At 41.5% G+C, this 24,016-nt stretch overlaps 1 protein-coding gene across 1 annotated transcript in view; it reads left to right on the top strand.

Moving 5' to 3' along the window:
- The window catches only part of SAMM50 (SAMM50 sorting and assembly machinery component), a 34,987-nt gene extending 15,468 nt beyond the window's left edge, over positions 1 to 19,519 (top strand). Inside the window, exons 7-15 of the mRNA XM_075003775.1 lie at positions 159 to 246; positions 760 to 888; positions 1,836 to 1,907; positions 2,431 to 2,517; positions 11,143 to 11,213; positions 12,143 to 12,210; positions 13,355 to 13,501; positions 15,174 to 15,315; positions 19,354 to 19,519. Coding sequence (XP_074859876.1) covers positions 159 to 246; positions 760 to 888; positions 1,836 to 1,907; positions 2,431 to 2,517; positions 11,143 to 11,213; positions 12,143 to 12,210; positions 13,355 to 13,501; positions 15,174 to 15,315; positions 19,354 to 19,399 — 850 coding nt within the window. The 3' untranslated portion in view covers positions 19,400 to 19,519. The remainder of the gene's footprint in view (positions 1 to 158; positions 247 to 759; positions 889 to 1,835; positions 1,908 to 2,430; positions 2,518 to 11,142; positions 11,214 to 12,142; positions 12,211 to 13,354; positions 13,502 to 15,173; positions 15,316 to 19,353) is intronic.
- Positions 19,520 to 24,016: the final 4,497 nt, after the last annotated feature.

Below are 24,016 nucleotides of genomic sequence, written 5' to 3'. Positions count from 1 at the left end.
ATCTATTTAAATTATTTTTATGGCTCATTCCAATAGTGAGGGCCTCCTATTGCCCGGTTACGTTAATGTCATGGAGATGGTTCCTGAAATGCATCATTATTTCAAAACTTGTTATAAAATTTTATAATTTCAAATTACCATGTATTTCTTTTATTTAGTTTTTCAGTTAACGTGTATAAAGTAACTGGACAGTTCCCTTGGAGCTCCCTTCGTGAGACTGACAGGGGAATATCGACAGAATTTAATGTAAGCACACTTGCTCCTCCCTTTGTGTGTATTGCTGCAAGTACTTGTGGAATTGAAGCAACATTTAGGTGTGACTTCAGTTCAAGGTGCTCTCTTAAAGCTATTTTTTCTGTAGATTTCTTAAATACATACATTTTTGCATTAACGTGAAATATGACAATTCTCAGATGCAGTCTGTCAAAAGGACAAAAGTATTGCATGGAACTGAATCTTACAATGATGTTAGTGCTGAAGCTGCTCTCATATCTGAGAGTTGCCTACCTAGGGCACTGGAGTCACACAAATCAAAATGTGTGTGTTTGGGAGAATTAGTATTATTTACCCATTCATAAAGATGGAATTATCTTGGCTTGTAGAACTATATTATTCTGATGGGGAAGAGTGGCCTGCTTTCCCTTCTCTAGTACAGGTAGACAGTAAAGAAAGAAAAGAATGAGGTATTAGAAATTTGTGAGGAAAATGTTACATTTGTACTTTGTAACACTTCCTTTGTTCACATGTCTTTATTCATAGTTTCCCATCTGGAAAACCAATCACACACTGAAATGGGAAGGTGTTTGGAGAGAGCTTGGTTCTCTTGCAAGAACAGCATCCTTTTCTGTTCGAGAAGAAAGTGGACACTCCCTTAAATCTTCTCTCTCTGTAAGGCTTTTTTCATATTGTAAATTGTATATGCATGCTTTTGAATGCCAAAGGAATTATGAATGTTACCAAAGGAATGCTCTCTGGTGCTGGTGATCGAAAAATTAGTAATAATTATAGGCCACGTGTCAGTGTTCCCTGTTAGCTGTGTGCTTGTGCTAAGCAGAAATTCCAGTGCTGCCTTGCTGATTAGAGAAGCATCTAACGAAGTGGATCTTTGCCCACGAAAACTTATGCTCCAAAAAATCTGCTAGTCTCTAAGGTGCCACAGGACTTTTCTCACTGTTTTTATGGATACAGACTAACAGGGTTTCCCCTTTGAGACTATAGCATAATGTGACTTCTCTCAACAAATCACCCCGTAGGTCAATAGACCAAGTATTTATCCTCAGTGACCACTAGTTTTTGCAGGAAGGTTAGCTCCCTCCTACTTGTTCTGCAGAGCTCCATGCGGGAAATTCCTATCCTTTCTTTCCATGTCTCTTTTTTTTTTCTATTTTTTCTTTGCAAAGCTGCTGAACACAGTACAAGAGAGGGTTTCTCTCTCCATCCAGGAGAGTTCCTGTGTTGCTTGTAAGCATTGTACCACCTCAGCACTTTGCAGTCTTTGATTTTAACTGGCAAAGTGCAAGTATGTGAATAGATTTCAGGAGGGTTGCCATAGGACCAAGTAATTTCTGCTGAGGTATTGTATCAGTGCCTTTCCAGGGCCTATCACAGTCAGTAGAGTGGATGTGTCTTTAATGCAGGCTCTTAAGATAGAATTGGTTATCCTATGTAGGTACATAGTTTTCTGTTGGCTCTCCAACCCTTGTATGTGGCCTAGCCTTACCTTGAGAGTGCTTCTTGTGTCCCAGCATGTGCCCAGTTTCTGATGGCAAATAGCTCATCCTTTGCTTACAATATTTCTAGCTTCCTGCTTCATTTAAACAACTGTGTCTTTTCAGCATGCCATGGTAATCGATTCTCGGAACTCTTCAATCTTGCCAAGACGAGGTGCTTTGCTGAAAATTAATCAGGTAGTGTCGACTCCATAATTAGTGTGTGCAGCACATGCACATGTTTGTTTTGCCGGTTGATACGGATCTTTTTTTTTGTGGGGGCGGGAGGGAGTAGGGGATGGGATAGGATTTTACGGACCCCAGAGTTCTCCATTGTTCCTGAAGTCTGCTAAATCAGGGCCTGTAAAATCAAGGGTCAACTGTAATTGAAATGTTACTATCTCACAGAAAAAGCTTTAACTGTTTAATGTTAATTGGACACTGTCACCCCATCACATCAAGCTCTTGTTGACAGCAATTGGTGTAGAAAGGGACAGCCATGTTTAACACCTGTGGTAAAAAGTATGATTGACCTTTTATTTCTCTAGGGCTCAGCTGTGCTTTTTCCCAGGGGTCGACCTTGGTTGCCCAGCCATGCCAATGTGGAAAGTGCTATTGCCTTTGTGCAGAGCATTGCAGGTGGTGACAGCCTTAGAGAAATTGTGTTGGAAAGAGGATATGTCCAAAATGTGTGTGTGTGAAAGTTTCTGGGTTTTTCCAGGAGCTAGCTGGCTACTCTGGTGGAGATGTTTCCTTTCTAAAAGAGGACTTTGAGCTCCAACTGAATAAGCAACTTTTATGGGATTCAGTAAGTATTTAGATGTTTTCAGCTGTATGGCTAAGATCAAATTGCATTGTTTGAATATTCATCTTGATCCTTTTTCACCAGGCCTTCGAAAAGGCATAACTAGAGTTAGATATATTCCTTGATTCGTCTGAGAATTCAAATGTGATATTTTTTTTCACTGGATTAAGTAAAGGATTATTATGTGACATTTCTGGTATCCATCATGGAAATTCGGAAGGTGGGCTTCTTGAAAGGAAAGGACAACTCAAACAACTAGGTGTGAAAATTGTTTCAGTTGAAAAGAAATTCAGTTTGAGGCATCTACAGTATGTGGCTTTTCTGTCCATTAATATTAGTTGGTTGCTTTTACTAGCTTGTCTTGATGTCTGGACTCCTTAGTTCATATGTTTTCTTCCCTTGATTATAAATCTTCTGGTCATTCTTAACCTTCCTGGATTTTAGTTATACATTGTTTTTATTTTATTATAATAGTACTGAGGATTTGTGATTATGCACCTGTTATCACCATTATTCTCTTGATTGCTTTCTTTTATCTTTGATTAGCTTTCCAGTTCACTGTCCATAGTAACTTCAAAATTGAACTAACAATATTGTATGTTGAAGCCCCCTATAAACCAAGCTGTAAAGAGCATTATGTACATGAATACGTTTGTATTTATCTATTTAAAACCTCTCTTTATTCTCTGTGGTTCTGTTCTGTTGGGTCCAGTGCAAATGCCCTAGAATATGCTGAATAGAGACCAAAGTTTCAGTCAAATACTGATGCTTCTTACATCTAACACCTTGGAGTTTATCATTTTTGTGGTATCTTTAATGGATAAATTGGAAGGTGTTGTTCAAGGCCCCCTATTTTAATAATGTCAGCATAATGTTATGTGCTAAAGCTTTTTTCAGACTTTCACTAATGTGATCGAAATGAAGAATTTCAACATGAAGTACTCGAGACTTTAATATAGGGTGACCATCTGTTACATTTTAGCTGGGACTGTCCCGTTTTTTAGCTCCATGGACAGCGTCCAACTTTTTTAAAAAACAGACTAATTGTCCCATATGGTTCAAAGCAGGGACCTGAATTTTAAAGAGACAGTGCTTTAAACAGCAGGGGCTGTCTCATGTTTAAAGCGCTAGCTGGGGAAGGTGGGAGGGCTCTTTAAATGGACTGTTTAAACACGCTGTTGCCAGCATTCCCCGAGGCGATTTGGGGGTGGGGGGTAGAGAATCGTTAAGGTATCAATCTGCATAACTGCTCTGCACTCTGCTCACACTGCCTGAAAAAGACAGGAAGCTGTGTCTAAGATACTCGCAGCCCCCCGAACACTGCTGGCAGGTAATAGGATTGAGGTAGGGAGGGCAGGGCCCTATGGTAGGGAACAGGGGGCAGCCACTCAGGGAAAGGGAGGAGGACAGTTGCTGGGAGGTTGCACTTGGCTTGGTAGCCCACAGACCGTGAAAACAGGCAAGTCGCTGAAGTAAAGAGCAGCTTGACTCAGGCCAGGTGTTAGATAGGGGACCATGGGTTTCGGGGGAGTCCCAAGATTGATGGGGTACAGAGCTCAGGAGGGAGCAGAGACAGGAAGAAGGGGACAAAGAAGGTGAATCACAGCAAGGTTGGTAGGGCTAGGTTCACTTTTCTGGAGGCCACAGCTGTTAGATTTTGTGGGGTTCTCTAGGATTGGAGTGAGCACAAAAATCATGGGTTCAGAATGTGGGAGGGAGGTATTCCAGGTGGGTCCAGAAGGCTGGAGTGAGATGGGGTGAAGGCGCTCCACCTAGGAGTGCACGCTCTGATGTAGAGCCTGGGATGAAGGGCTTCGGGTGCAGCAGGAGTCCAGGCTGGGGCACAGGGGCTTTGAGTGTGGGAGGGGGCTCAGCCTGGCCCACTGATGGATGGGGGACAAAGAGGGCAAGTGTCCAGGGCCCCTGATAATTTAAAAGGGCCTGGGAAACTCGGAACCTTTTAAATTGTTCAAGCAGATGTGGCAGGTGGCCATACCTCCTGTCCCCTTTTGGGGGGAGGATGACCCCCCCCCATTCCATTCTTTCTGCCTGTGCCTTCTTTCAAAGGTCAGAGCCTCAGACCCCACCCTTCAAGAGGTGGTAAAAAAAGGTGAGTTGTTGGGAGAAATAGGGTGGGTAGAGAGTTTGGCTGCTCCACTTTGCATAGGTTTAGAAGTGAAAGGGTTTTTTTTTAAAACAACCTAATTCTTTCTTTCGGAGTTTTGTAGCTGATTTGATAATTTTTTTTAAAAAATATTCTGTTACTTCACTAATTGATGCATGGTAAATTAAAAACCGGAAGTACTTTACCATTGTTCCTGTTTATTTCTTTGACTTTTCAGTTAGAGTTGAATTTCCACATAAATGATTTCCATCAAGTTTTAGCATTTGTTTGGAGAGGGGTATGTGAACCAGTAAGCTGCAGCCCTTCTCTTAATCTGGCCCTGCTCTGGGGAATGAGGGACTGCAGGGGGGAGGTGGGGGAGAAGAAGAGGTGGCCCACAAGCAGCAGGTAGGAAACAAACAGATGCCAAAATTTATCTGTTGTAAATATTGTTGCAAAAGTATCAAATGGCTTACACTGTTCCAGAACCCAGCACCATGGCTCCTCCTCGCTTCCAGCCTCCTATTGACTCCTGCCCTCCTGGCACACACACCCAGCCCTGATTTTTCAGCAGCTCACTCCCATGCCCCAGCCCTCCTGCACAAACCCCTGACCCCCTGCTCTGGCTCTGGAACCTCTCTCTCTCTCTCTCTCTCTCTGGATATGTCTACACTAGGAGATAAATTTGACTGTATTAAAATCAACTTTATAATGCTGTTTTTATCTAAATTTGACTTTGAGTATCCTCATGTTCCACAGGCTCCTAACAAATTTGACACATTTCTTCCACTCTGAAATCTCCAAACATCAGCTGTTTCAGCAGTGCATTGTGGGAACCTATCCCACAGTTTCCCCAGTCCCACATCCTGAGTCAGGAGCAGCAGCTCTGTCAGTTTCCCAGGTCCAGTATCTCTGGGGTGTGGGGACCCAGGAAACTGACAGCACAGCTGCCCTTGTCAATTTCCCAGCTCCTGCTAGTAGAGTAAACTTTCCATTTTAATGGACTAATAGAAGGGAAGGGCTGTCTGTTCTTCCCCATGGTCCCTTAAATGTGAGGCTTTGCTCACCCCTCCCCACAGGCTCCCCCAGCCCCAGTCCCATCCCAACTTCTCCCCAAAAAAGAACCTCCTGAAAACAAACCCCCCCCAAAAGAAAAAAAAACCTCTCCCAAAAAAAACCCAAACCCCTGCCACTCAGCGGCTCCAGTGGAAGAGCTGCTGGAGCCCACGGGCTGGGGGTGCCTGGTTGCAGGTGGCCAAGGGTGCCTGCAGGGTGGGTGCCTGCCCGTGAGCGTCTGGCCCCACACCGCTTGAGCTATCTGGTGATGGGGTGCCTGGCCCCCGCCACAGGAGTACAATAGCCTGGTCAGTTTCCCAGCTCCCACTAGTAGTGGGGAGCTGGGAGCCAGGTGCAGCACGCATAGCTTTGTGGGATTGACTGGGGACACTTCTGGAGTTTAATAAATTCGATTTTAGGATGTGGCGCTTCCACACTGGCCTTTAATCGAACTTCTGAATTCAAGCTTGACGCTGTACCTGGTGGGTAACTGCAGTTTTGTAATCTTGAGATCAGTGCACCCTAAATCAAGCTAATGGTATTTTCAGTGAAGACACTTACCTGGTGATATCAAGTTAACTGTCTTAAATTCAAATTTATCTCATAGTGTAGATACAGCCTCTCTCTTTCTCTCTCACACACTGCCAGCACTCCTGCTACCAGCCCACAGGCTGGAGGACAGCAAGATGAGGAGAAGGCAGGCACTTCTTTACAGCAATAACCACTTAACTGTAGGTACATATTATTCAGTTTTAGCTATTTTTGTTGTAATAATGCAGTATATCATTTAAATGGGTGCTCAGTCAACTGAACGTTATACTGAATGTTTGTACTGCCTAGTTCTAATGGATCGCCTTTGGACTCACTTAATTCCAAGCAATTTTACCAGGTGTCCGGTATTTCACATAGGGAAATGTGGTCACCCTACTTTAATACGTGAGGGGAATGGTAGTAGAAAGGTAGTACTTGCTCAGCCTGTGTGTAGAGGATAGCTCATTGCAGCATTTTCCATTGACCCATTGGTTGTCTTACATGGAAGAATGTTATTGATTTGGGAAGTGGTTCCTCCCTGGTTAAAAGAAATCTCTGAGGTCAGGCATGTTTGGTGGGAAGGGGAGAATATACCATGGAATACAAATGAAGGCATCTTCTATGCTTCAGACTTGTGTCAATACAAGAGGTAGGGGGTCATTGCTTTGGGGAAGCAAAATGAATGTTCTGAGAACACAAGTTGCAAACAAAAAGCCTTTAGGAACCCATTAATGTGGTATCATGATGATTCTTTAGGAAATTCAGTTAAATCCCTTGCTGTTTTTGATTATGATACTGCACTGTTTGAGTTAGTTTAGTAGTGCTAATGTATAATCAGTTTGCTTATGTATGTCATGGTGTGACTGAAAACGGATGGGTAGTGGAAGGCAAATGATATTATTTGGAAGCTTTCAAAGCACTATGTTCAATCTTTAACCCCCTATCTCCCATTAAATAAATTAATACGCAGTGCATAGCAAGTGGAAAATAGAGAATAATTAATATAGGTAAGTTATGAATTTCAGAAAACTGATCAGAGAAGCTTAACACATCAGGAAAATGACTGGGTGATAGGTCTCAGGACAATAAAAAGTAGGTTTTAAGTATATTGGGAACAGACAAAATATAGCAGTGGTATAGATTTGTTGCTAGATGGAGATGGTAAAATTGTAAATAGCTTAGAAAAGGCAGAACTGCTCAATAAATATTCCTGTTCTGTACTTGTGAAGAATGTGAGTGATGATCATGTGAAAATGAAGTTCTTTCCAGTTCATTAGTAACTAATGAGGATGTTTAACAATATTTATCCCTAGTCAATAATATTTAATTAGCTGGCCTGGATAACTTGCAGACCTCTGAAGCACTGATGTAATTTTTAATAAATCTTGACTATCAGTGACATGTCGGGTGACTGGAACAATGCTAATGTTGTGCCAATATTTAAAAAAGGGCAGTCAGGAGAATCCAAATGACTATATGCCACTGAACCTTAAACCTGTCCCGGGGAAAGAATGGAAAAGCTGAAAGTGCATTCAGTTGATAAAGAATTAAAGGATAGGAATATAACTGATGCCAATCAGCATGACTTTATGGGCGAAAAAGAACCTGGTTTTATTCTTTGTTGAGATTACAAGATTAGCTGATGCAAGTAACTGCGTAGGTATCATATGCTTAGACTTTTGTAACGTGTTTAACATTCTGATTTTCAAAAAACTGTGTTTAATGTTTTGATCATACTACACAGTACCATAGACCCTGTGTCAAATAGATTAAAAATGACTAGCTGACAAATTTCAAGCAGTTGTTGTCAAGAGAAAATCACAGTTGAATGGTGGTGTTTCTGCTGTGGGTGTTCCACAGAGATCAGTAGTAGGACTGATGGTATTCATCCCTTTCATCAGTGATCTAGAAGTGTAAATTTGCAATCACTGCTGATAAAAATTTGTGGATGACATACAGATTGGGAGACTAATAGGTAATGATGGGAGCAGTGTAATCACAAAGCAATCTGGATGGCTTGGTATGATGGGTCAATGCAAACAAAATTTATTTTAATATGGCTAAATGCAAAATCATACATCTGTAAACTAGGAAAGCAATCTATACTTGCAGTGCAGTGTTGTGGCAACAAATATGTTTGCCTGTATAATCAGGAGACTAGTGACTGGAAATATTGAGGTGTGTTTTACCTCGGTGCATGGTATTGGTGAGATTGATACTGTGATACTGTAATACTGTATACAGTGCTGGTGTCCATATTTAAAAAAAAATCGAAGATTAGATAGAGTGCAGAAAAGAACTATAAAATGGTTACAGGGCTGGAGAAGATAACTTGGATTGAGACACCTAAAAAGCGCAGTTTGATTAGTTTAAGAGAAGAGATTGAGAAGTAACTTGATTACAGATGACGATCTGCCGACCTATTCCGGGTGCCGTGGGTGCGCGTGGGGTTTGATACAGCCGGGGGAGTCGGGTGGACCAGGACTGACCAACCACCCCACCTTTATAGCAGCCTTATGTAGTGTAGCAGCAATATGTGATTCAGTGTATCTACTTTAAAACCTAGGTTTCCATGGTATTATGAGTACCAGGAACAATAACACTCCGATTGTGAACACCACAATGTACTGTGGCTGTTCTAAGTCCCAATAATTCTCTATACAGTGCCAGCTAGTCCATCTAGTGGTATTTACCAATAATGACTGATTCATTTGTGCGTAGCTACAACTACTTAACACTTGTCTTATATATATTTATTTATTTGGCATAGGCTAAATACTAGGTTACATATAGTTGTATATAATTACATGTGACTTACCAACAACTACGTTACAGCGGCCCTTCAAGTGAGAGATACGGCTTGGTTGGGACCTTTCGTGGTGGTGACGTCTGGGTGATCAGGCCGGGGTCTGCTGTCTGGACTGGAAGTTGCTAGCCTCCGCCTAGTGTCCAGGAGTCCAGTTCCTTATTCCTGCTAAATCACCTTTTATACTGTTTCTTACTTGGGGGTTCAATACCTGGCCAATTAAAGCGTTTGTTACCTAATTCGGGCTTTCTATCCTCCCAGCCTGTCAGAACGTGTTACAAGATTTCCTCTGTCCTTGGTCATTTTCCAAACCTCTCCCCAGGACCCTCTGATATTGCACAACCAAGATGTTCTCTTTGGGGGGCTTCCAGCTACTTGCCCCAGCTGTTCTCTTTGGGGACTTACTATCTGCTTGTCAGGATGTTTTCTTTGGGGACTCTCCAACTACTTGTCAACTTTCTAATTTCTTTCTCCTGGCCTGGCTTCAGACCTTCCTGCCGTTGTATGATAGCGTTCCAAGATGGAGTGTATGGTCATTCTGCCTTGCGAGTGAGGTCCGGCCACCAGATGCTCGTGCTCCCACAACAGACTATAAATACTTTTATAGGGATGAAATACCAGATACTAAAGGGCTCATTTAATCCAGTTGAGAAAAATATAACAAGAACCAGTGCCTAAAAATAGGAGCCTCAAGTTAGAAATACGGCATATTTTTAACATTGGGTGTGAACAACCCCTGGGATGAGCCACCAAGGTCAGTGGTGGATTCTTAATTTTTTGATATCTTCACATCAAAATGGACTGCCTTTCTGTAAGATAATGCTTTAGAGATACAGAAGATATAAAGGCTGAACACTGCTTCTTTGTTGCTGTTGCTTGTTACAGTCTGCTAATTCAGTGATTTACCAGAAGGTAAGTTTTTTTGAGTAGACTTTGCATAACATGCATTACAGAAGTGCACAGGTGCGATCTGAGTTGCGGTCTGCTTGCTTCCTCCATTGATCATTCTGGGCCAGATTCAATCACCCATTCAGAGTGGTAATTTGCAAGTAGAACCACTGAAGGAAATGGTTGACGTATTAGTCAGCATAATTGAGTGTGTAAAAATTTGGCCTTTTCTGTTTAGATTGTTTATGTGCAGTAAAATTGTAGCTTTTTATAGTCTAAACTGTCTATAGATTTTTATAGTTTTGGGGAGAAATGGGCTGTGTCTGTACTACAAAGATAACTTTGAAGTTGCTTACTTTGAGGTACAACTTAGAAGTAAGCAACTTTGAAGTTGCGTATCTACACACACCCTACTTCCAAGTTAAACTTCGAAGTAGGGCACTACTCCATTCCCGGGAATGGAGCAAGGACTTCGAAGTTAACTTTGAAGTAAGGGACGATTTGTGTAAACTCTCTGCTGGATACTTTGAAGTAGTGTGTAACTTTGAACTTAACTTCAAAGTTAGTTCCTAGTGTAGATGCACCGCATAGTTGCCCAACAGTATTTTCCTTCTATTTTGTAAGCACAGTGCAGGCTATCATTACAGTTTATTATTGTGATTTGGTTACCTGAACATTTACTTGATACTTTATGCTAGACTGGGAGATAAGGGTTTTTTAGTTATAGGCCCTTATGGCTTCCATTCTTAATCAGTGTTCTCTAGGGAGGAAGTGCGTTCTAATGTTGAAATCACAGGGGACAGCTGATGTGAAAATGATTTTATTTTGCAGAAAAGTGTAAGAGTCTAGATATGAAAGTGGCTGAAAGCAGGAGTCAGATTTTAGCCTTTTAAATTGAAAAATAGCAGAGTTTTATTTTGTGTGAACTTTTTTGCTACTGTAACACTGCATACTTTAGAAAGAGGGCAGCAGTGGCTGACAGTTCTTCTGAAATATATTTGTTACAGATCAGAAGAGATTTAAAACACTTTATTAAAGCTAACGTTAAAGTACATAATACACAGCTTAAAGCAAAGGAGGTTCTGTACATCTTACTGTGTACAAACATATGCTGAGCTCATGTAGCTTTTATTTAACCCAGTGAGAGTTTTGCATGTGTGTTGGATGGCAGAATTTGACCAACACTCTTGTACAGTGTCCCAGTAATACAGAATTTCAAAAACCAGATTTGTTTTTTCCTAAGGTGTTTTCAGCATCTCTCTGGGGTGGAATGTTGATTCCTCTTGGAGATAAGCCCTCAAGTATTGCTGATAGGCAAGTAATGCATTTAATTCCTATTGTCCTGTTGACTCAGTATTCATTGTCTTCTGTGAACTTAAACAGCATATTTAAAAAATCTGTATAGTTGATGTTTCTTTAGCATTAAGAAGGGGGAGGGAGATTTGTTTATTTATTTTTATGTGAGTAGAGTACTCAACAGGGCGGGATACTATTTAATTTGAACACCACATTGCAAATATACCTCATTTATCATTTCCCAAATAAAGGTTGCTAATGTACTTGCAGTGGTTGCCATTAAGTAGCAAATGCATGTCACCTGCAGTAGTTGTAAATTCACAACAGTAATTGCAAAATGATTCATTGTAAGTTTAGGAACTATTGCAGAGAGGAGTAGTAAACTCAGCTAGTGATGGTGTTATATTCTAGCTCAGCTTTAAAATAGAACAGTTTACTAAAGATCTGTTACAGTAAATATGTAAATGTTGATATTAGTTAAGAATAATATAGCTAAGCAGTGTTTAGGTATTGTATTAGAGGTGCAGTAGTAAATCCTAAGTCAGTTGGAATTTACTGAGAGCTGCAGTCAGGATTCTGCTTTTCTCTTTCATTGGCAGATACCACCAGTACTTAACTCTGCAAAGGAACTGCATTCTTTACCCTGTTTGTGACATAAGCCATAGCAAAGGAAATGCAGACACCCATATTTGGTCTTGATATATAAAGACTGATTTTTTTCCCCTTCAAATACTTAAATTAAAAGATAAAATTAAGCCTAAATATGTCCTCAGTGACTTGGGTTGTTTCAATCTTTTATTTTTTTAAAAAAGCATTACTTTTGTAAAGAGGGTTCATGTAATTCTAAAGACAAATTTTAAAGAATTGATAAGTGTATATTTTATAATTTAACTGAACATTTTTACTAAGGATGAGTTATTTGACTAAAAATGATTTTTCTTCATTAGGTTTTATCTTGGAGGACCAACGAGTGTACGTGGATTCAGTATGTACAGCATTGGACCCCAAAGTGAAGGTCTGAGACTCTTTAAATTCCAATCTAATAGAAACACAAGAATGTTAATCATTTTAAGGCTAGGATTTATATTTTTATTGCCCTTCCTACGGATTTCAAATCTGTGGAAAATGCTCTGTGTGTTTCTGGCCTTTTCTTTCAGAATGGGTGGGTATAATGCCAGGTCTGAGAAGTTGTAGGAGTCTTTGATCTCTTATTATATTACTAGTTCAAGTGGAACAATGCCATTATTCCTCAGTTATATTTCTAGACAGCTTATATGTCTCTAAGCTGACTGTTCATGTGGACTCTTTTACGCTGTTGTACCATTACTCCACATTCTACTCCAAGCTTTCTCACCTCGAAAGGAATATTTAAAACCTACCTATATCCTTCAAATGGTATGAAGATACTGTCTATATGTCTAGAACTAAAACTAGTTGAGGGTGAGGCAGAGTTCATATTGCTTTAGTAACCCTGCTGCTTTCTAAAACCTCATTGCAGGAGACCAGGCTAGCAAAACGTCTTTGGCTTTTGAGAGCCTGATCTGAATTTACTCACCTCTGTTTATGGGAGTGACCTAAATTTGAGTCCTCAGTGAGTCACCTTGATTTTCCTCAAACTACTGTCCAAGATTTAAAAAAGAAGTGTTCATAGTAGTGATCATACTGAATCTATATTTGGAGCAGCATCTGCTCGTGTGGTTATATATAGCAAAGGGTTTTTGTTTAGGAGAGAGGTAGCGTAAGCTGAGACGTGGTTTTGCAAGGCAGGAGCTTCCTCATTTCTAATCCTTGCTATTCTTCTGACTTACTGTGTTGATAAGCTAGTCATGTACTCCTATAGTTTCCCTTTCTTTAAAATGAGGATACCTATTTCAGAAGTCTACAGCAATTGGACTCTGCTGAATGTCTAATCAGTCCCTGCTCCAAATAGTTTATCTAAAGGCAAAAAAAGGCAAGAGTACTTAGGAGAATTAGTGTCAGGTGAGTGTTAATTTATCTTTGTGGAAGGTGGGGATGGGGAGAGTTGGGAACCAGTGGTGAGTGCGTTGTTGCTAAATAAAAGAATTTAGCAAGTTCCTCTTGTATCATATGTAGAAAAGTTTTCCTTTTGGTATATTCAGTAGTAAAAGATGGGTCTTGTAAAGTTCTCCCCTTTGTAGGTGATTACCTGGGAGGAGAAGCTTATTGGGCTGGAGGCCTGCACTTGTATACACCTCTCCCTTTTCGGCCTGGTCGTGGGGGATTTGGAGACCTCTTTAGAACACACTTCTTCCTCAATGCTGGAAACCTCTGCAATCTTAACTATGGTAAGAAGCAGGGTACTCATTAACCATGATAACCTGATCCTCCAAGTGCACAGAACATGTTACAGTTTAAACCTCTCTTGCCAAGCACCCTTGGGTCCTGCTGGACAAATTGGATTTGCATTTAATACAGGTTGAACCTCTCTCGTCTGGCATCCTCAGGATTTGACTAGCGCTGAATGAGCAAATTTGCCAGACCACAGGAGGTCAATATTGTCAAGCACATTACCAACACTTCCACTGCTTACTGGGCTCTTAGAAGACATTTTGGGGTAAATTACAGCTAAGTAACAGCACAGAACAGTGAGAGCCAGGACTGGCATCTGTACACAAACTTTATGGAACCACAGGAAACTTGGACACACCCATGATAAGTGGTCACCTGGCTAACCAAAATCATACTGGATTACAGAGTTTGGCAGGCAAGAGTTCTGGATTAGAGACATTTAATCTGCGGAATCCTGTGATCAGCTGGATAAAAAAAGTACTAGTACTATAACCTAACAGAGTTTGATAACTAGTTTATTTTTTGTCTTTACTATTTCAGCTTCTTTTCCTTCTGTAGTCTCTTCAGCAATTTTGCTGGAGATAGTGGATGAGAAATTATTATAGCGATGTTTTTCCCCTATGAAAGAAGAGGTGAATTAACTCATGCAGTGAAGGTGCACTGTGTATACAATTGAACATGATAGGACTCTGATTTAGAATTAGAAAAACTTACTGAAGGTGTTAAATGCTGTCTTTAATGCTAAATACCAAAACCATGGAAATTAGAAAATGGCTCTTAAACACCAGAAAGGAAGTGCAGAGTAGTGGTTCCTTAATCTGAGGTGGGTGTGAGATGCTGAGGATCAATGCGAATTGGGGGTACAGTAAGGTCTCAGAGTACGCGAGGGTTCTGTTCCATGCACGCTTGCGTAAACAGATTTCGCACAAGTTGGGGTCTGGCTTTTTCCAGGCAGAACACATGTTCTGCAGCCAGGAAAGCAGCAGAAAGGTAAGTGCTGGGGTGGGGGGGGCAGTTCGGGAGGGTTAAGCCTGGGGTGGGTTAGGGCTGCAGGGGGTTGAGGGGTAGAGTTGAGCGTGGGTGGTGAGCTGGCCTGCGGAGGGAGGTAGGGAGTTGAGTTGGAACCAGAGCCGTGCCTGGGTGGTGAGCTGGCAGGTGGGATCACGCTGGAGCCGCGTGGGGCAGGCAGGTAAGTAGGCAGCTTGTGAGCTGGCAGGGTGGGGGCGGGGGTGGGGGGTGGGCAGCTTGTGAGCTGGCAGGGGGGATCACACTGGAGCCGTGCGGGGTGGGCAGCTTGTGAGCCGGCAGGGGGGATTACACTGGAGCCACGAGGGGCGGGCTGGCAGGCAGCTTGTGAGCTGGCAGGGGTAGTGCCAGACCCACACGGGGCAATGGCGGCAGCTTGAACCAGAGTCGCTTGCAGGTGGTTTAAACGGGGCTGGGGGTGGGGTCGGGGTCAGATGCATAAGAGTGGGGTCACGCACTCTGAATTCGCGTATTCTGAGACTTTACAGTACTTCGTTCCATGGTTAGACTTTATTTGTAGTGGATATTCTGAAGTTCTGCGTGTACTGGCCCTGAAAATTTAATTGGTCCTTGAACTTTTTGACGGTTTGGAATTTTTTTTTTTTAAATTTCCATTCTCCAAATGTTTTATTCACTTCTCAGGTGAAGGTCCTAACGCTCATCTCCGGAAGCTTGCTGAGTGCATCCGATGGTCTTACGGTGCTGGAATAGTACTCCGACTTGGAAACATTGCTAGATTAGAACTTAACTACTGTTTCCCTATGGGAGTACAGAGTGGAGACAGGTTTGTGTTTTTTACAGTGTATTTTAGAGTATTAACTACTTAATTGTATCTGGAATCTTACTCGTCTGCTTCAGTGAGAATTTTAGCTTATTTGTTTGTTGAGACCTCAGCACTGAAGCATTTTTCTTTCAGCCAACTTGTTCCACGTTGGTTTCAGAAGTACTTCTCAACTTAGAGCCATTCATATCTCAAGTTTCAAAGTTCACTTAAGCTTTCAGCTGTTGAAATTGTCTGAGTAAACATGACAATAAGGAAACAGACTCTAACAGCTGATTTATTTTTTTCCTTATTCCTCTAAACTTTAACAATTATCAGATGTGGAATTTCAAACCTGATAAAGTGAATTTATTTAAAGTTAGGCATTGATAATGGGAGGGTGGGATTATAATTGCTTTTTGCAGCTTGACTTACTTGATTTAAACCCTTGTACGCCGAGTAGAGCATAGTTCATCTACACGTCTCCCCCACTTCACTCCATCTTGGGACAAACCTCTTAGCAGATGCCAGGGCTATGTCTACACTAGAGTGGTCTGCCAACACCTTCTGACAAAACTTTTGTTGACAGATTGTCGCCAGACTGCAAAGCGGATTGAAAGAGGGATACACTCGATTGATAGAGTGCAGCCGAACTGCCCAGCCACTCTCTAGATAAAACAGCCAACTGGAAGCACAGCAGACAGGGCTGCCTGGTGTCCCAGAAGGCCCCCCAGAATGTCCAGATTGGCTTTCTGTCGACAGAGGTGTTTTGCCTCATGGGGAAGTGGCAGAATACTGTTGATTAAAGTACCGTATTCTGTTGACTGACTGTCAACAGAACACCTTGAGAATGTGGATGCTCCCTGGGTTTTGTCGACAAGACACCATTTTTTGTCAACAAACTGTTGAGTGTAGACGCAGCCCAGGAGTACCCCAGTTGTTGTCCTTCAGTCTCAGTAGATCTTCTCCACATTGTCTAAGGTCTTCCTCTTTTGCATTTTCCTTTTGAAGTTCCATTTGAGAGCTTGACACACTTTTCCTAGATGATGATTTTCTGAGAGTGTAGCCTAGCCATCCCCACTTTCTTCTCTTGATTTGAATGTCAAGTAGTTCTTGTCAAGCTCCTCGTTTGTGACAGTCTTGCCATTTGATGCAAAGGGTGTACTTCAGGCATCTATTCACGAATGTCTATAGCTTGTGGTATGAAGACTTTTTAGTACACCTGGTCTCGCATCCATACAATAGCACACTTTTCACACATGTTGAAGATCTGCAGTTTTGTCTTTGCAGATATTATTTGTGAATTCCATATGGGAGGAAGAGTCTTGAATGCAGCTGTTGCTTTCCCTATCCTGGCATTGATATCCTTGTCTCTTCTGTCTTTTCCCATAATACTCCCCAAGTAGGTGAACTGCTCCACATCTTCCAGGTTATCCCCAGCCCAGTGTGATAGTGTTGTTGTTGGACTGGTTGATTCTGATTTCTTGGTCTTTTCCTTGTTAATGGTCAGTCCAGTCATTGAGGCAGTTTTGTCTAGTGTTTTGACCTTTTTCTTTCATGTCAGTGTGAAAGGAGGGCAACATCATCAGCAAAATCAATATCCTCTAGCTGTTTGAAAAGTGTCCACTGAATGCCCTGTTGATGCTCATCTGTTTTTCTGTTCATAGTGCAATCCACTGTGATCAAGAACAGGAAGGGTGACAGTAGGTCCCCCTGCCACAGTCCTGAAAGTTCATTAAAGGGTTATGTCAAGACACCATTGTGAACAACTTGGCATGTCGAGGGTTTGTATGTTGAATGGATCAGGTTAATAATTTTGAATGGGATACCATGATATTGCAGTAGTTTCCACAAAGTGTCTTGATCAGTGCTGTCTAAGGCATTTCAAAGTTTATGAAGGTTATGCACAGTGGGGATTTCCACTCAAGCGACTGTTCTGTGATCGCTTTGAGAGCTGCAATTTGGTCAGTACAAGATGTCTCACTTTGGAAGCTGGCCTGTACTTCCTGAGCTGTTATCCATTTCTGTCTTCATTCTCTCCAAGAGAATCTTACTGAACGCTTTTCCTGGAAAAGATAGTAATGTGATGCCCCTCCAGTTCTCTCATTCCTTCAGGTTGTCTTTCTTTGGAAGCTTGATAAAGTAGCCATGTTTCCAGTCTTGTGGGATCTCCTCAGTGTCCCAGATTTTCCCAAATAGATCATATGTCATTTTAACTGTTGTCTCACTGCCTTGTTTGTTTGCTTCTGCAGGGATGTTGTCTGGACCAGGTGGTTTTCCACTTTTCAGATGGCAATGGCTTTTCTGATTTCTTCTTTAGCAGGTCTGGTCCTGTTAATTTGCAGAGGTGTATTTGCAGGTGGTAACTCTGGAGATTCCATGTGGGCAGCGTGGTTCAGTAGCTCTTCAAAGTTTTCCTTCCATCTACTGAGCTGATTGCTTGGATTTATTAGCACGTGCCCCTCCTTGTCCCATAGTGGCTGGTCCACTCTGTGTCATGACCCAACTAGCTTCCATGTGAAGTCATACAGCTCTGTCAAGTTCTTCGTCCTGCATCTTGTTCCACTTGCTATGCAAGGTTTTCCACGAAGTTCTCCTTGTCCCATTTTACAGCCTTTTAAACGTCTCTGTTGGCATCTGAATACAGTCTCCGAGCTTCCACCTTGACAGCTCTTGTTTTGCTGTGGTTGACTGCTGCATTTCTGTCTCTTTGTTCCTCCACCTAGAGTTTCTGCTCTGATCCATTCTTTGTGATACCTTGTCCTTTCCCAGTGTTTTATCACAGTTCTCTTTCCAGACTGTTTTGATGTGTTCCCAAATTTGTTCCACAGTAGCCTCTTTCAGGATGAGGTTTGTCCAAAGTGCATATCTGTTGGACAGCTCCACTTAAAAATCACCTCTTGTTTCTATATCATTAAGCTGCTCTGTGTTGAATCTCAGTCCCTGCTTGGTCGATTTTGTGGTGTATCTCTTGAGCTTGAACTTGAGTTTTATTGTGACCATATGGTGGTTTGAACCTACATCTGCTCAGCTTGTAGTGCAGACGTCCTGCATCGATCTTCTGAAAGAACTGTTGATACAGATGTGATCAGGCTGGTTTTCTGACTGGTGGTCAGATGAAACCCAAGTGACCTTATGGATCCTTTTGTGTGGGGGGAAAAACACAACCATCTATCACCAATCTGTTAAAGGAACAAAAGTCTTTGAAGCGTTCTTCATGTTTATTAATGTTACCCAGGTCGTCTTTTCCCATGGTTTGTTCTCTGCCTGCATTTATGCTTCTAATTTTCACATTGATGTTTCCCGTCAAAATCAAGATCTCCTTTGCTTTCTGATTCACAACATTTTTGTAGTTTTCTCAGAGAAGCCTGTTTTATATCCCTTGGCTGCTTCATTGGGTGTTGCAAAACATTGCACAATCAGTACCTTCTGCACTTTGGTGTAGAATCTGGCTGTGATGATGCGCGATGATACTCTGTCCACTCCATTAAAGCACCAGATGCCTCTTTTGATAACATCAAGCACAGTCCGTCTGTGTGTGTGGTGCACCTTTTTCTTCATGTCCTGAGTAGATGAGTTTCACCTGTTGCCAGGTGCAGCTGCTCAGATTATGTCCGTCGTGTGTCACACAGCTAGTTGTGACATTATCTATCAAGCAAATGGCACAATACACAGTGAGAGAACGTCAATGGGAATGCTGTTTCAAATTTTGCAGATAGGCTTTTGCTCATCTTGGATTTTATTTTTCTCAATTGTTGACATAGTTAAGCTGGATTCTTAACATTTTGTAGAGCCATATTCATCGGGGCTTCAGGCGACATGAAAGAGTGCAGAATTTGGCTTGTAATCTTCCATTATTGATAAACTGTTCCACCCTTTTCAGCCTTAGGATAGGGATTTTTTGTTTTGTTTTTTTAAAAGGAAACTTTGTGAGCAATTCTGAATTGTAATTTTCAAGGATGAAAAATAGTGAAAATATGGGTGGGAGGGAATTCTCCAAAGAAAACCTAATATCTTATGTGCAATGCTAATACTGTGCAATGTATTGCTTTTTCCTTTCAGGATATGTGATGGTGTCCAGTTTGGAGCTGGAATAAGATTCCTTTAGTATTACAGAAAGACTTCACACTGCTGTCGAAAAAAGAGAGCACTTGAATAAAATATGGCTCATGATGGTTCCAGTTGTTTTTCTTGAAGTACAAATATGCCTTTTGATTGATTAACCAATGACACTTCAAAGGAAATGACATTAAAGAATTATGCTAGAAAGGTGGACTATAACTCTTTTTAAATTATTAAATCAAAGGCAGGCAGACTCTTTCATGGGATTTAAAAGCTATTTTAACTTTTACTTAGGCTGATATTTAAAATGAAAAAAGTGCATTGAAAAGTAAGTGCTGAGATTAACGTCACAGCCTTGTAATTGTCACTGGACTGCTTATCTCATAAAATCTTAATGTTTCAGTTGCAAGCCAAACAGGCATATGGATGGTCCTACTACATACATAAACCATTTAAACCAGGGGTGGCCAACCTTTTTTCACTGCGGGTCCCCATGGCAATTTTTACAAGTTCCAGGGGCCAAACACAAAATAGCTCCAAACCCGCCTCCCCCACCCTCCTGTCCCCAGGTTTAACCCCTCGCATCCCCAAGCTCAAGATTAACTTACCTCACACAGGAGCTCCACGTGCTGCTGACCTTTGTTGGGTCCCTATCTCCTCCTCAGCATGGCTGCGCTGCTTCCCCCTCCCCCGCCCTTCCCCGCATGTACAGCATGCAGCTCTCTCCCCTGTCATGCTGGAGTAATGGGACTCCTGCTGGCTGTTAAACCAATTAAATTGAGTTCTACTCTTTCAGCGCAGCAGGGCAGGAAGCCAGAGGATGAGTGAGCAGTATCAGCTTGCAGAGCCGCTTGGAAGGCTTTCAGAATGGCTCTGCAGGCCGGATGAAAAGGCTCTGTGGGCTGGATTCTGACCTGTGAGCCACATCTGGCCACCCCTGGTTTAAATGTTAACACATTGGGATATTCTTTTGCTGTATTTGCCTTTATGCCATGTTGGAGGAATAGGGACAAGGGCATGAAAAATTTCAGAAGTGAGCACTTTTCAGTGTGTAGCAAGTATAATGGGTATATCTGGGCGAAAGTAAGCTGATATAAATACTGCTTTTGAACATTGTGGAATCAGTTGTACCAGAAATTGAGCCCTGCCCATTTCAAAAATTTTAGTCCAACTGTCGTGAATGAATAAATAGTAGAATTCAAAGAATTAGTAAATGTTCTTGATTCAGAAATAGCTGATTTCTTCAGACGCTCAATGAAGTAGGCAGTTAAAATAATTTGTCCTGTTTTCTTGTAGTGTCTGGTTTACAAGCTACATTTTGTTCTAATACTTTCTGTAACAGTTGCAAAACAATTATCTTCTATATTTTGAGATCAGATACACTATCCTATTACTTGATTGTATATCAGAGGCCAATTTTTACTTTATATTCTCTAATGACCATTTCACTTTAAAATTGCTGTTTGCTAGGATGGCTAACCATTTTTTAAAACTTAAAGGAAAAAAAAGGCCTTCTTATGAGATGATAGTGTAAATCACGTGCTGTGTTCTAATGACTGCTTTCAAAACACTTCAGTAGACTCAGGTTTGTTAAATTGTCATTGAATGTACCCGCACAGGCATGAAGTCTGTTCGCCTTGCATCAACATTTACTCTTTTGCTAGTCATTGAAAAAATAAAATTAAGTAATAAAATGACTCCTCCTGGAAAAGTAGTCTTGCATGTGAATTAATGCAGCTCAATTGTCTTTGGTTTTCCTAGTGCTTAACTCTTTTTGAGCCATTGCCCAGAACTGATCCTAGACCAGAAAATCGTCAAGGGACTAACCAAACATTGAGCATAGATATGGTCTATTGACTTGCTCTGTCCTGCTGGAGGCTCATGATTACCACACTTGCAAAATAACTTTAATAGCTAAATCTGCAAATCCTAGGAGTGAAATTTTGTTTCCAGTTAACTTAATGACAACATTTTTAGTGACTTTAGTCAGGCCAAGATTTCACCCTGCATTTTTTGATGTTGGTCAAAGTTGCTGCACTACTCATTATAGCCCACTGAAATGGTATTGATTTGCATAATTGTGTGAAGTTCCAGCTCTGTTTTAAAATACTGCAAGAGGTCAGCAAACTTGAAATGGACTGCATAGATTATAGCTAACACTATAGTTTTAAAGAATCTTTACCTGATCAAGTTATTAATAGCATATTGAAAAGCAAATGCAGTATACTTCTTGAAATTAAAATTGACCACATAATAAATTAATTTAACAAAAACAATTAAAATGGACAACTTTTTTTTTTTTTACTATTAAGTCTTACGGTAATGGACTCAGCAAATGAATATTCAGCTGTAGTGCTTGTGTATTTTGACATAATAGAAGATCTTTTTAGTAGGGGTGGGGAGAGGTGGAAAAAGTACCCAGGAAGTTACTTGATTAAAAGTGCAGCTGCTTTGTCTTCTGGGTGCACGAGTACAATAAAAATCTGGTATGTTTTATGTGTCTGTTTGTACTTTTACTCAAGTAGTTCTCCAGAGGGACACCAGTGACTTGTGTTTAAGTATATCCCCTCCCCCACACCACAAAAGCAGCTGTAGTTTTACTCAGGTAACTTTTTGGGTACTCTTTCCACCTTTGGGTGTAGGAATATTTGCATAATAAAGGATAACATAAGCATTCTTTCATGGGAGTTAAAAGTATAATTTGTCCAAGTTGTTCAAGTTAGCTTCTATGCCGAGGTAACAGACTCTGTGGACATGAGTAAGTCAGTGGATGTGATATACCTTGACTTCTTCAGCAAAGCTTTTGATACTGTCTCCCCTAACATTCTTGCCCATAAGTTAAGGAAAGATGGATTGGATCTTTGGACTATAAGATGGATATAAAGCTGGCTTGATGGGCAGGCCCAACAGGTAGTAGTCAATGGCTCAATATCTGGATGGCAGTCGGTTTCAAGCGGAGTGCCACAAGGCTCAGTTCTGGGGCTGGTGTTATTCAACATCTTTATTAATGACCTGGATGAGGGACTGGATTGCACCCTCAGCAAGTCTGCAGATGAGACAAAGCTAGGGGAGAAGTAGATACTTTGGAGGGTAGAGAGAGAATCCAGAGTGACCTGGATAAATTGGAGGACTGGGCCAAAAGAAATCTTATGTGGTTCAACAAGAAGTGTAGGGTCCTCCACTTGGGACAGAAGAATCCCAAGCATTGTTATAGATTGGGGACCGACTGGCTCAGCAGCAGTGCAGCGGAAAGGGACCTAGGGGTTATGGTGGATGAAAGGCTGGCTGAGTAAGCAGTGTGCCCTTGTAGCCAAGGAGGCTAACGGCATATTAGGGTGCATTAGAAGGAGCGTTTCAAGCAGATCTAGAGAAGTAGTTGTTTCCCTCTATTTAGCACTGGTGAGGCCATATCTGGAATACTGGGTCCAGTTTTGGGCCCCCCAGTATAAAAAGTATGTGGATGTGCTGGAGCAGGTTCAGCAGAGGGCAACAAAAATGACTAAGGGGCTGGAGCACAAGATCTATGAGGAGAGGCTGAGGGATTTGGGCTTGTTCATTTCACAGAAGAAAAGTCTGAGGGGTGATTTAATAGCAGTCTTCAACTTCCTGAAGGGGAGCTCAAAAAAGGAGGGTGAGAAACTGTTCTCAGTGGTGTCAGATGGCAGAACAAGGAGTAATGGTCTGAAGTTAGAGGGTGAAGTGAAGGTTGGATATTAAGAAAAACTACATCACCATGAGAGTGGTGAAGCATTGGAATGCGTTGCCTAGAGAGGTGGTGGATTCTCCATCCCTCAAGGTTTTTAAGTCCCAGCTTGACAAGGTTCTGGCTGTGATGACTTAGTGTGGGGGTTGATCCTGCTTGAAGTTGGGGGCAGTTAATGCTAGCAGGATTTTAGCATGACTTCTCTGAGCACAGCGTGAGGATATCGTTGCAAGAACCTTTTTAGCTACCCCATACTGTGGATGTCCTTATTGTGCTGAATGGATTTTGTGCCAGTCTGTTTCTTACACTAATCTCCTAGGGTGGGGAAGGGAATCCGCGTGCATCCAGTCAATTTCACAGATACAAAATAAAAATAATCTTCGTCTATGCATAATCTGATTTTTGATGTAATACTGTGAAGAAAGTAGCATCATTTAACTTACAATCACTTGTTAAAACAGAAAAAAAGTATTGTAGCTGTCATTGTCTACCTTAATGGCTCTCAACTTTCCAGACAATTGTACCCTTTCTCAAGTCTGATTTGTCTTGAGGACGCCCTCCCCTGCAAGTCCACCTCACTTAAAAATGAGTTGCTCACAAAAATCAAACATAAAAACACAAAAAGGGCAGATGAAGGGGAGGAAGAGAAGAGTTCATGACACCAGTATTGTTTAGCCTAGAAAAAAATCTACATTGTTACCTTATTTACTGGCCCCACAATTCCTTTGACCGACTATTCATTAGAAAATCTGCCAGATAATGTCTGAAGAGCTCTGTGAAGCCTGAAAGCTTCTCTCTCATCAACAGAAGTTGGTCCAATAAAAAATATTACATCACCCACCTTGTCTCTCTCAGAGCATATATGTCCTGTTAGCAATAAAGGGCACTTGGTTCAGGACTAGTTTTTGATTTCAGCATAGCTCAGTGGTGTGAGCATTAGCCTCCTTTTTAAACCCAGGG

This window comes from Carettochelys insculpta, chromosome 1 (genome assembly GCF_033958435.1).
Source record: "Carettochelys insculpta isolate YL-2023 chromosome 1, ASM3395843v1, whole genome shotgun sequence".
NCBI classification, from domain to species: Eukaryota; Metazoa; Chordata; order Testudines; family Carettochelyidae; genus Carettochelys; species Carettochelys insculpta.
This window is presented reverse-complemented; position numbering and strand designations above follow the sequence as displayed.